The sequence below is a fragment of the Plasmopara halstedii genome (genome assembly GCF_900000015.1).
Source record: "Plasmopara halstedii genome assembly, contig: Scaffold_1651, whole genome shotgun sequence".
Taxonomy (NCBI): domain Eukaryota; phylum Oomycota; class Peronosporomycetes; order Peronosporales; family Peronosporaceae; genus Plasmopara; species Plasmopara halstedii.
The window spans coordinates 77,692-89,704 of record NW_020188562.1 but is presented as its reverse complement, the minus strand read 5'-3'; the positions used below and the strand labels follow the sequence as shown (position 1 = coordinate 89,704).

At 41.9% G+C, this 12,013-nt stretch overlaps 2 protein-coding genes across 2 annotated transcripts; one reads left to right on the top strand and one right to left on the bottom strand.

The window, feature by feature from the left end:
- Window positions 1-349: 349 nt before the first annotated feature.
- PHALS_01903 (uncharacterized protein) lies at window positions 350-721 on the top strand (the record flags this gene model as incomplete). Its single annotated transcript, XM_024716383.1, has 1 exon — window positions 350-721. One exon carries the CDS (start codon window positions 350-352, stop codon window positions 719-721), a length of 372 nt encoding a protein of 123 aa, XP_024581987.1.
- A 7,320-nt stretch (window positions 722-8,041) lies between these two features.
- Window positions 8,042-8,382, bottom strand: PHALS_01902 (uncharacterized protein; the record flags this gene model as incomplete). Its single annotated transcript, XM_024716382.1, has 2 exons — window positions 8,042-8,077; window positions 8,164-8,382. The coding sequence occupies 2 exons, from the start codon at window positions 8,380-8,382 to the stop codon at window positions 8,042-8,044; spliced, it is 255 nt and encodes an 84-aa protein (XP_024581986.1).
- Between the last annotated feature and the right edge of the window lie 3,631 nt (window positions 8,383-12,013).

The following is a 12,013-nucleotide window of genomic DNA, read 5'->3' as shown; positions in this document are numbered from 1 at the left end:
CTTAAGAATAAGAATAATTAGGATTTAAAACTAAGCCGATCATACGTTTGGCAGCTTTGTGTCTTGCTCATGTAAAGTCTACTTAAGATTGTGGCTTATTCGTCGCATCAAACGCTTGACAACGTATTGAGTCACAGGATATTCTGTAAATCACACCTGCTTTTCAAATTTCTCACAGTCCATCGACGCAAGATCGACTTAGCCTTTTCACACAGATAGAAAATGGACCGTCGAAAACCATTACCTTTTAGCAAATACGAGGTTATTAGATTCTGAAAGATGCAGTGATGGAGATGTGTCGCAGATCCCGGCAGTATTTTTATCGGGAGCCCGACGGGCATGCAGCTAAATGAGTAAAGCTGCACAATTTGTTTCATTCCACAATTTGCAACGTACACCTCCAATCTCCAAACCTCTCATGCATCTCTATCACTTCTTCTTGGCGACCATGGTCATCCTGGTGATGAGTACTGAAGTCTTCACTGAAAAAACTATGCAAACAAGTTCGAATGTCAATCAGCTTCGTACTACGGAGCCTGCAGCATCTGATGATGCCGCGACCAGCAACGAAGAGCGCCATTACACTATAGCTGTACCTCCGAACATTGTACAATCAAAAGCAGCCAAAGAATTTACGACAGTCACCACCTACGACAATAATGGCTTATTGCAACGCGTTGTCAAATGGATAGACACTTGGTTCATAAATTTCATGTCGTAATTCATTGGTATCAGATATTTCATTAATATAGCTGTTTGATTGATGTCACGCTTTGTAGCCTTGTTGATCTTCGCACGAAGAGTGCTTGTATGTCATCAGGTTTAACGTTATTAGGAGCCCGGAGGTTTCCTTGTTCAACGGCTTGTTAAGCTTTCGCTATCCCACGAAAGCAACGAAAGTCGGACAAGGCGTAATGGAGAAGACGGATTGGACAACTTCAGATCGTGTGCGACAGACTTGAAATAGTGATTGGTGGAACGCGGACATCTGATTTGATAGCTTTTGGCACCCGTTAAGCTCATTCAAATGTATTGTTTCGATAAATTGAGCTCATGAGCTCCTGTAAGCTTAAGCTCATGGAAGGATCACAAACTACTTTTATAAACTTAAGCTTATGCTATATATCCTGATAGCTAAACATATATCCACTTGGACTCATTTGCAAGTTATCGGTGCCAGTCCTGAATGCTCTCGAAAACTACTGACAGTGGCCTTTCAAAGGCACAGTAATCGCACAAGCACCCTGGAACTTTACAGCCGGTTAGTCCCGTCCAAAAAATGTACTTTTGAGAATAAAATACCAAAAGTTTCTTGCTAGCAATACTTTATGGACAGAATAGCTGTACACATGCTTCTTTGCTATGCGTGTTTCCTTGCAACTAATCACGTGCTTCTTTTCGGCTACATCATACCGAGCTTACTGTAGAGCGATATTTTAGTTCAATGACTCAATACGTCGTGTGATTGTTTGATGCGACGAAGATTTGGTTAGATTATACTATGCAAGACACAAGACTACCAAGATTTTGGTATGTTTCGCTCAGTAATAACTTTGAAATTCTCTTTAATACACAGCCATACCTCCTACGCGAGCCAGCTGCTTTATTCCCGTCAGGTCCACCTTGGATCATATTGGCAGCTAAGATGCTTATCGAAATTGTTGACGTACGCCTACAATCAATAAAAGCTTACTGTCTAAAGCAGTAAGGAACGAGGAAGCCACCAAACAAGTTCAATTCGCATGAGACATGGGGAAACTCACGTGTTTCGATCAGGCCTCAGCAGTAAATAAAGGACATAATGGAACATAACTGGGTTCCAGACTCGAACAGAACTTTGCTAGGATGATACGGTAAAAGGATAGTGAATATCGAGACCATAGAGTGGAACTTTCTTTCTCACTCTTGAGTCACCCACCGCTTGCAAAGTGTTTTAAAGCCTCAATAGAATACTGAAAATCATGCCAATGAATTCATCAAACATTAACGGAAATGCTGTCAGTTGGTATACTAACTGTAGATAATACAACGAAGCCTACTGTAGACTGCAGCTTTATGTTTTACGTCTTAAGCGATACGGGCAATCGCTGGAGGTGCACAAAAGCGACAAAAGGATTACGAAAAGATTTGTAGTTCTTTGATTACGAAATCGCCATCGAAAGCTATTTGATTATTTTCTGCGAATCATCAAAAAATCTCATCACTCATATGAACATATGCAATGACGTTGCGTGCATCGATGGCGACTTGGTCGTCGACGCTTCCATTGTCACCCTGCACGCATTGCCACATCCAGATAAGGACTCGGTCTGTCTCATTCGAATCCTAGATTCACGAAACTTCTACAATTGTCAAAAGATTGAGGATATATTTATCCATCAAAATTTATTATGACCTTCTTGACAGCTGCGCAGTCGATGATCAACTGATTAGCGGCACAGACGTTCAAAAGGCAGGCAGATAGATATTGAGTTATTGACTGCTATCAAGCACTACCCTATGAATCCTGATGAATCATGTCAGAAAAATATTGTTTACCCGACATCAGTATCAGAAGAAATGTTAATCCCTGTTATTGTGGTGAGAGGCAAATACGTAATGATCGAATCAGTAGATGTGAAGGTGAGCATTACTGTAAGAAATAGCGGTAAGCACTCATCAGATGTGAGTGACTGTCAAGACATCTAATCGGGTAAAGATGGAACAATTATTGTGCACACATATCAAGCTTCCCTATGATTGCGCAAACATAATATTGAAATGTTTCAGTACAATCTTGTGTAATTGTAAATATTCAGAGGTACCAAAGTATCGGTAATACTAAGGACGATGGAACTTTGTGAAGCAGACAGAGAGAGGGACTATAAGAGTCACGTCGTGATAATATGAAAATTCATTTTATTAAAGTTTTTGGAGCATACTTACATTATCAGGTTAGATGGAGGTTATCCTCAATAGATACGTCACATTCGATATTCAATTGCAGTCATTGTCATACAGTACAAATGTAGGAAATTTAGCAAAACGTGTAAACTCAAAGTTAAGTGTCAGTCTCGATAGAATACATGTACTCTTGAAATAGCAGAACAACTAGCAGCGTTTGTTGTCTCAGAGGTCTACGGCCCGCTCCATTTAAAATACACTAGCTCAACTTATGTACGTTCTTCAACGTATACTCTAAGAGTCAAAGCTTCTTCTGTACAAGGTGTCCGACAACCCGTTGCAAAAGCTAATGTAATGCATAGCGTGGGGCTAGTATATTGAAGATGGAAACATGCGGTACGTTATCGTATCGCTGATAGTATGTATACGACGTAATGAAATTACGGGCATGATGACGATTGACGATCACGGTCGCATTGACAAGTAATCATTTACATTTTCAATAACCGCAGCTTAAAGCAAGGCGCTACCACTTGCCTTTTTAATAACCGCAGCTTAATGCAATGCGCTACCACATGGCAAAGCTACAAGTAGCGCCACATATGCGTACGCAGCTCTCAGAGATTGAGTATGCGGTGGCCCAAGGGAACCGAGTGGTACGGCTACGTGTCACTACAACTAGCTGGTCGATGCGTGGTGGTTTCAGTCCCCCACGCTTGCAAACGTCATGGCCGCTGCATCAGACAATCTGGAGCACGAATACACTGCGTCCCATTCGACGAAGCTGTTTACGGCAAAAAAGACGCTCAAGTTAACCTGGCCTGTGCATTATCTCTTTTTGGTGGCAGTTTGCAATACGTGTGGCTGTGCCAACGCGCACATGCTCGACAACATTGTACACTATGCGTTAAGTGAGCTGTATGACCAAGTACGATAGAAACCGAGTCGTCTATCCAGATCAAGCTGAAAAGCTAGCACAATTTTTGTACAATGGGTTGAACCGAAGTACAGCCTCGTTTGGCTCAAAAGTTGTATTACATACTATTTAGACGTTTGGATATATAAAGGTTGGACACATTTGGCCCCCTGATAAAGGACAAATTTAGAAGGGGGTCGGCAACAAATGATTTTGGTAAGATAGTGCCAGGCCCAGGACGTTGTCAACTATACGCTGACTGCACAAGACAACGCGGTCCAGGACCATTTGTGGACTTCGAGCAGGGGGACAAACAGACACCTCGTCAACGATAAGACGTTTCTTGATGATGCATGAGTGTGTGAATACCAATGCGTTATTGTTGACGGTAAAACGCTACGACGCATATCTAATGCTTCACGTGATGGCATGTGAAATAGCAAGCGTTATCCGGTTGGCTGAAGTCTATTCTACGCCATTGCTGACTTGCAATATCGTGTTGTATGACAAGCTGAGCAGAAAGGATTGAGGCATACGACAACGTTAGCCAGCGAGCGCATCACCCTCAAGACCGGTGAACTTGTATTCGACGTGGTAACTTAAAAGCGCAAGATGCAATAATCGATAGGGGAATGGTGGCTCGTCCAATGAACTCTCTCCAACGCTCCGGTCATCTCGCTTACGACACTATTGAGATGATGGCGCGCGAGCCTAGATCTAGCATATGGCTGATAGGTGATCGGCAGATGACGTATGTCATGTTCGCTAAGGCGAAGCAGACGAAGAACGTGGAGTTCAAGAAGAACTCAGGCTGCTTTCACCCACTGATTGACCTGGACAGGTAATCTGTTCAGATCTGAAAGGAATTTGACCCCGAAAGATCGAATGGTTAAACTACAAGAGCAAATTTATGTGACGTGTTTCTTGCGTGCACCAAGGATCAAGCAGCAAGACGTTAGAGCAATATTGTGTTTTGGGAAAAGCGCTTTGACTGTCGGGTCCATGTGCTTCGTTCAGACTAACGGTAGTGGTGAGTACAAGAATTAGGACTTACATTCAAGTCGACCGGCGTGGCAAGACAGGTGAACGAGGCCCCAAAACAAGCTTCAAATGACACAGCCGCAAGAATGCTTTGAACGGTGTTTAGCATGGCGCGCTCAATGATATTTGCGAGAAATCTAACCACTTGTTTTGGGGTAACGTGATCGAGTACTCGGTGTTTATTTTGAATCGCAGCTGTACAAGCTCGAACATCAAGCATGCGTCGCCAATCGAGACCCTGACAAAGCAAGCCTCTGACTGCGCGAAATTGATACGTTCGGCTCAAAGTGTACAGTATACCGAGACATGAAAATGATTCCATTCTCGCATAGGTTGAAGTGATTATCGGGCGCAGCGATGAGACCAAAGGATACATTCCGAAGAATAACGTTTTCATTGCGACGCAACATGTCAGATAATATACAGACTTTCCAGAGGCGCAGTTTACTCAGCGCCAGCTCATTCTTAACCCAGGTGATAGCGCCAATGATTTTTTGGCGATGCGCGGTCATTAAATAGACACCACGGCACTGCGAATACGTCACTTGGGTATTCACGAGAATAAAATCACTATCGACTAACGACTTGGATTGATGTCGAAACCTCTCGGAGTTCAAGCGAAGGCTATTGACACGCGTGCATTTGCCATAAATCAAGAGAAGGCGATCGGTGATACTCTCCGGAAGCACGAACAGAAGTTGGTTAACCCATCACATCTTTCAATCAATGATGACTGTTACAATGAAGCCAGGCTGCACAGCATCCTGCTCACAAAGATTGTAGACTCTGGGAAGCCAACAATTAAGTCAATTCAGTCCCGCGTTGGAAGCCTACTGTCGGTAACTTGGTGTACCACAACCAGACATCACATTTGTGTTGCACAAGGCAGTATGATAAATTTTTGAGCTCCGAGAGCAAGACTAAAAACCCACAAAGACCTCGCACACAGCAAAGTCTTTCAATTCGGGATGCGCACCAGTTTGAAAGGCAATCTTGCGCTTACACCAAAGTCCTACAGCTTTGCTGCAGATAAGGGCGGCGGAAAGTCACTTACTTGTACGATGGTGCTACTCAACGTTATGCCTGTGAGCTGGGCCACAAAGACGCAAGGAGGTTTTTCACTCACGACAATGGCGGTCGAGGCTATAGCAGCGTCGGAAACGGCTCGAGCGCCTCCTTGGAATAAAAGAGTTGCTGACGGAAGTGAGAATAGCATTGACTATTCCCATTAAGATGCGTGTGAGCAATCAACCTGCTACTTTTCCGATTAAAGGTAAAGCTTCGTCAATCAGGGCAAAACACTTCAATGTGCGCCTCATGATTGTTAAAGACTTTGCCCGTCGTGGTATCCTAGAGTTGCTCAAAGTTCAGTTCGAGCTGCTCATGCACGCGAACCTACTGAACAAGGGACCACCGATCTGCTGTAACTAGTGAATTCGCGATAGCTGAGAACTCTATGACGTGATCGCGAGGAAGATTATTGAAAATAAAAAGCATACAGTATCATGACAGTCGGCAATTACGGACGCATTGAGATCAGGTCATTAGTGGAAGCCAACTAGTGAGCGAAATGAATATAAGAGAAAATGAACTTCTAGAAAGACAGGCCCTGCGGTTGTAAATTAATGACCAAAAGTATATTTGGGATTCGATTGACCACCTACTGCGTACACCACATTTCAATATATATGCAGCCGCGTTTTTTTTCTTATCTTTAGTCCCTGGTTGTCTAATTTACTTTTACACCATAATAAGTACTACAAATACATTCTTAATTTTCTTGAAAAGCTCACAATTTGGTAATAAATATATCCCAACTGAGCAAAGTCATCAAGCAGGCACTACGGGCGCCAATACTTTTCGATTGGACTGAACGAGGGCAGGAAATCCTTTGCAAGCCTATGCGAATTATTTACTCGCGAACATTCGACTAACAGGCGATAGGAATCATCATGATGTGATAAAACGATGAACCACTCAAAACTTTAGCAGGCAGCATTGATATTGGAGCTTTTGGTGTTTGATGCGCGTCAAAATTTTCACTCGCTATGTCGCCTGCCATTCCAGATGCAAGCGTTTACGAGTTTGAAGCTCGTAATTCTAGAAAACTCGACGAGCTCTTTGCTGAGTCAAATAGAATAGGCGCTGAGCTTTGGTTTGGCTACTTTCAAAAGCTTGCGAACTTTTCAAAATGGACTGGTAGTTAACTTGGATGTGGCAGCTGATTGTGCTTGATATGTCGTCAGCGTACTAAGTCTGAGTAGCTTAAGATATCGTTAAGCATAACTAGCATAGCATCCGCATTCTGTTTTTATCAAAGATATGTATGGTAAGGAGGTTATCATTTCATATTGAACATGATGGTAGGTAGTAGCTAGCTACCTTTTGTTGTTCAGGACTTTCAAATGACGTACAATTGACCTTTTCGCTACCTCAAAGCTACCGTGTCTACAATTTGGAAAAACAAATACATTTCAATGGAAGTATGTCACGCCAGAGTTGACTCGATGGGCACTGAACAAATCAGCGGCACTCCACTTGGTCGCGAGAGATCAAGTCGGACACGTTATCAGAGCTGATGTTGTAAGTATGCTAAGTATTGCATTCAGACGAGCATCGTAACCCTCTTTATAGATCAAAAAGCGGTATTCACTGATAGTGCTTTTAGTTCTGGTAGCCTTGTTTCAGGCTGTGGTAAAGACACTTTCTCCATAGGACTCCAACTAGAGTGCTAACAGCACTACGATGAAGATAAAGTGAATGAATGACGTAATTAGTGAACCATGTTAGAAATGACAAGAAACATTAAGGTCATATAGATCTCGTACAATCGAGAACCGAGTCGTTATGATGAGCCATAAAGAATCAGCACATGCTGTCAAATAGATTAGACTTTGTAGTTGATAATGTTTGATACTCCATACAAATGATGCATCATCGACTCGACTATGAGGTCTCGTAGCTTCTTGTGCTTCAATATGTCTTGGATGAAGGCGGATCAGCACAAACACTTTTCTTTAATCCTATCGTTATCAAGGGAGAAATCTAAAGTCAGTACATGCTTATGAAAGCCGGTTTTAATCCCGGGGTATGGGTGTACTTGACACCTTGACAGACGCTACCAACGAATCAGCAAACATCGTGCCTTCAAAACTATTGTTGCACTACTATTCGATGGTAGGTAGCGTGATAATTCGATCACTACTGCTCTCTGTCTTTTTGAACAAAGCTACCAATCTTAATTATTAATTCATTCGATTTATAAGTGAGCAATTATCGTGAAAACTAAGTATAATTCAGAGAAGGTGTTCTGCCCAACTTACTGCGCGTTGCAATAGGCCATTGTTGTTGTAGGTGGTGACGGTGTTAAATTCTTCGCTTGCTCCCCTTGGCACGATGCTCGGAGGTACAACAATTGCGACATTGCGCTCTTCTTCATTAGTTGTGTCGTCATGAGATACTGCAGGCTTGAGAGTACGAAGATGACCGACAGTCGAACTTGTCTGCTTTGATGCATCCGTAAAGACTTGAGTGCTTGTCATGAGGACAATTGTAATTGCCACGATGAATTGATTGAGATGCATGAGAATCGGTGTATTGAGTAGTACGATGCGAATTGTAGAATGAATCGATATGTGCAATTCCATACATGTAGCCGCCGTCTAGCCAGTCAGAATTCATCCGACTGTCACAGCCATGTCAGCCCAAGGAGATTCACTAAAACTCTTTTAAAATCCATGACTGCTTTATGTACAACGTATTAAGCCAGATCTTAAAAAACAATTTGCCAAACGTTGGTACTTCGAATTAGTTTGGACTTGTTTGATTGCATCCTAATTTGCTGATTGTATATTTAGAGAAGATAGAAGCAATTCGTGACATTGATTTAAGCCACAGCGAGTTCTTTTTGATACCTAATTTTGTATTACACTTGATTGCGCAAGTAAAAAGAGCGAGAACCAAGTAATCTGGCTATGGCGCATAATTATGAAGCCAATAGCTCTTGCTATTATAAGAAATGCGGTACTTGTGATATTTAATTCTACAAGTATCACTTGGAGGTGAAGATTATTATATGACGATCTCTACCGCTTGCAGAAATGCTATAACTGCATGCCACTGTCGTGCGCAATCTTTAATCGAAGATTATAAATACTGGTCTGTGCGTATTTATTAAGATCGGCACAATCAATTTCTCTGGATATATATCAATCAAGCGAACGTTATGAATCTTCATTGATAGCAACCTGTAAAGCCAGTGTTTTTGGAAGCGGCGCTTCTTAAATAGTGATATTTAATGATGTGTAACTTATCTTTGCATGAAATTAAGACATGTTTTGAGGCATGCTGATTGTAGCGGGTTGCTTTATCACTTTGCTGGAGGAAGTGCTCGTGACCAATTAGTCATGCTATAAATTCGCCTTGACATATACTCTTTTGAGTTTGTATGATAAATTTCAAAATTTTCCAGGATAAAGATCCGGCTGATGGATTAGGCGATAATTTTTCGCTCGAGGTTCTTACCTCACACGACAGGTAAGTCAACGACAACTTGACAGATTTTTGTTGTCAATGCACCTAGCATCACCATGTGATACCGTCTGATAGATGGTTTTTGTACAAGACAATTGCTGTTGGTGATCCACAGAAGGAAAGAATTAGCACTTGAGGACAATATCGCTGAAAAGCTCCTAAGCCTTTTGCACTATGATACTTGTATAAATCCCTTACATGAGCATGGAAAATACTGCGTAGCCTTAAGTGTCGACAAGATTACGTACATGTTTACATTTATGTCTTAATGATGCGGGCAGTACTGGGCGCACGTGGACTTAGCAAAAAAGGAAAGACAATCTCAGTATCATATAGTGACGCAGGGTGCATCGACAGTGAACCTATCCTTCCTGACACTGTCGCATGACAGTAGAACTGCGAACAAAAGTTGGTGTATGATGAGACGAGTCTGAATATCTACGAAATACTTGTTGATGGTAGAAATTTCTGATCCAACAGCTGAAGGTTTATGTTCTTGCGCATTTAATAATGTCGTCGCATGTAATACCGACAAAGTTTGATGGATGGTCAACAATCAATTGACAACTGCGCCATTGATGGCGAAACTTACGTATGTCGATGTGAAAACATTGGGTACAATCCTTGCGTACAGATATTTAGAGTTCTACAGAAACACATGATTATATCACGTACTGTCATACTTAATCTCGAATCTACCACATATTTAGTAATGTATTGCATACTTTTAAACGCCTAGCAATACTCTCAACAATTACTGTAACGTTAAGTTCTACAGAGCAATAGTTCACTTATGTACTTTTGTCGACTTCATTGTGAAAATTTTGACAGCCCTGTTACTCCTTCGAGAATATTTGACTCAAGCACGTCGACTTTACCAATCATGGTACTATGGCAAACATGTTTGCCACTATGATTAGCTCTGTGCAATTCTTCAAACTTACTGACAGACATAGCGACAAAATCGTGAAAGCTGTAAGAATGCACACATTACCGTAAAAATGATAATCTACTAACCTAATTTTCAAGCGTGTCGCTATATTGATATTCCGGTACTCGGAAACTTCAAAATTACACCAAGTATGATGTAAATCTTGTACAATTGTACCATATCGGAGTTTTTGTGGTGTCTTAGCAAGACACCACAATGCCTGAAGTCTCACTCCAGCTGCTGCAATAAAACGTGCTGCCTCTACTTCGCATCAATGCACCAGAAGTTCGCTCTTGTGCACCAAACTAATTGATCAATACGACCCCGCCAAACGCGCAGTCTTCGTGAAAGACATGCTTTCTGAAAATCTATGTAACGGGGTTACACATACCCTGGTAACAGGGGTGTGTGTGTCACACGAGATGGGCATAGTCCAAACAAGAATACGGTATGTGGCTAGGTAGCCAGTAGTTAAGCATGTATTTAGATTTTACTATATATGCTTAGAAAAATCTATACAAGCATAGATGAAAATAAATAAAAATCAGTTACGGTGTTTAAACGGAAGAGTAATTAGCCTTTAATTAAGGCAATAATTAATCTTGGAGTAAGCGGATTGCGATCTGCTAACTCGTACTTATTCTTAGTATAGAACGAAAGGTCCGTGCCCTGAATTATACTTCCTCTAAGCGCAACGCTAGGGCAGCCCCGCTTCACTATGCGTATCACCTTATAAATTTGCGATGCACCATCATCACATACAACAATTTATATCGGGGCGACGCGAGATCGCATTTGCCACAAATTAAGCCGACTCACAATTCCCTTACCCCAATGTTTGATAGAAAGCGAAGGAGCATTATCTTGTCATTCTTTGACATATATGTAGTGACGACGGTGCTGTGTCAGCCGCCCATGATTCCTATTGCTCACACGGCTCAGAGCCATGTAGGTTCATAGTTAACGTGATGATTCCATACTTCTTTGCAAGTACGTTCTTCTTCTGGATCTAGGTTCATTCAACTTCACCGCTTAAATCTGGTTAGCCTCACACATAAGGACAAATCCATGCCCATAGGTATCGTTTGGAGTAAAGCACAGACAATTGCAAACCGTACAAACGACATGAAATCCTACGTCATTCAGTCTTTTCCTCTCTCCAATGGCACTACCACGCTCAAGGTAATTCCTTACCGTTTCGTTAACAAATAAATACAGGGGACTACGAAAAACAATTGTACTTTTTTGAATAGATACACTCTGGAGACTGCATCATACGTTCCCTCTTTTTCCGTCGTATCTGAGATCTTGGCTAACTGCCTCTTCTGCCTTTTAAGCTCTACAAGTAATACCATTCTATCATTTATCATTTTCAAACAGACCTACGTCTGGTCCGGAAACTACGCAGTTTAGTGTCCGCGCCAAAAGCGCAACGGTTATCTGGTTGCGATGAATGGATGGCTCGCCGAAGCACCACCAGGACGGAAACGCGTGGCACCTAAATTTAATTAACTCATAGCTTGTGGCTTTATCGCCACACCATACCTAGGATTGTATTATCTCGAATTGAGGAACAGGGTTTCAAAATGTTTTACGTTGTCAAAGTCTTCATTCGAAAGTTTATCACAATCTTTGACAATTTGACGTGTTACCATCGAAAGAGGAGCAGATATTGTATCCTTAGCATCCTAACGCCACCGCGAACTGTC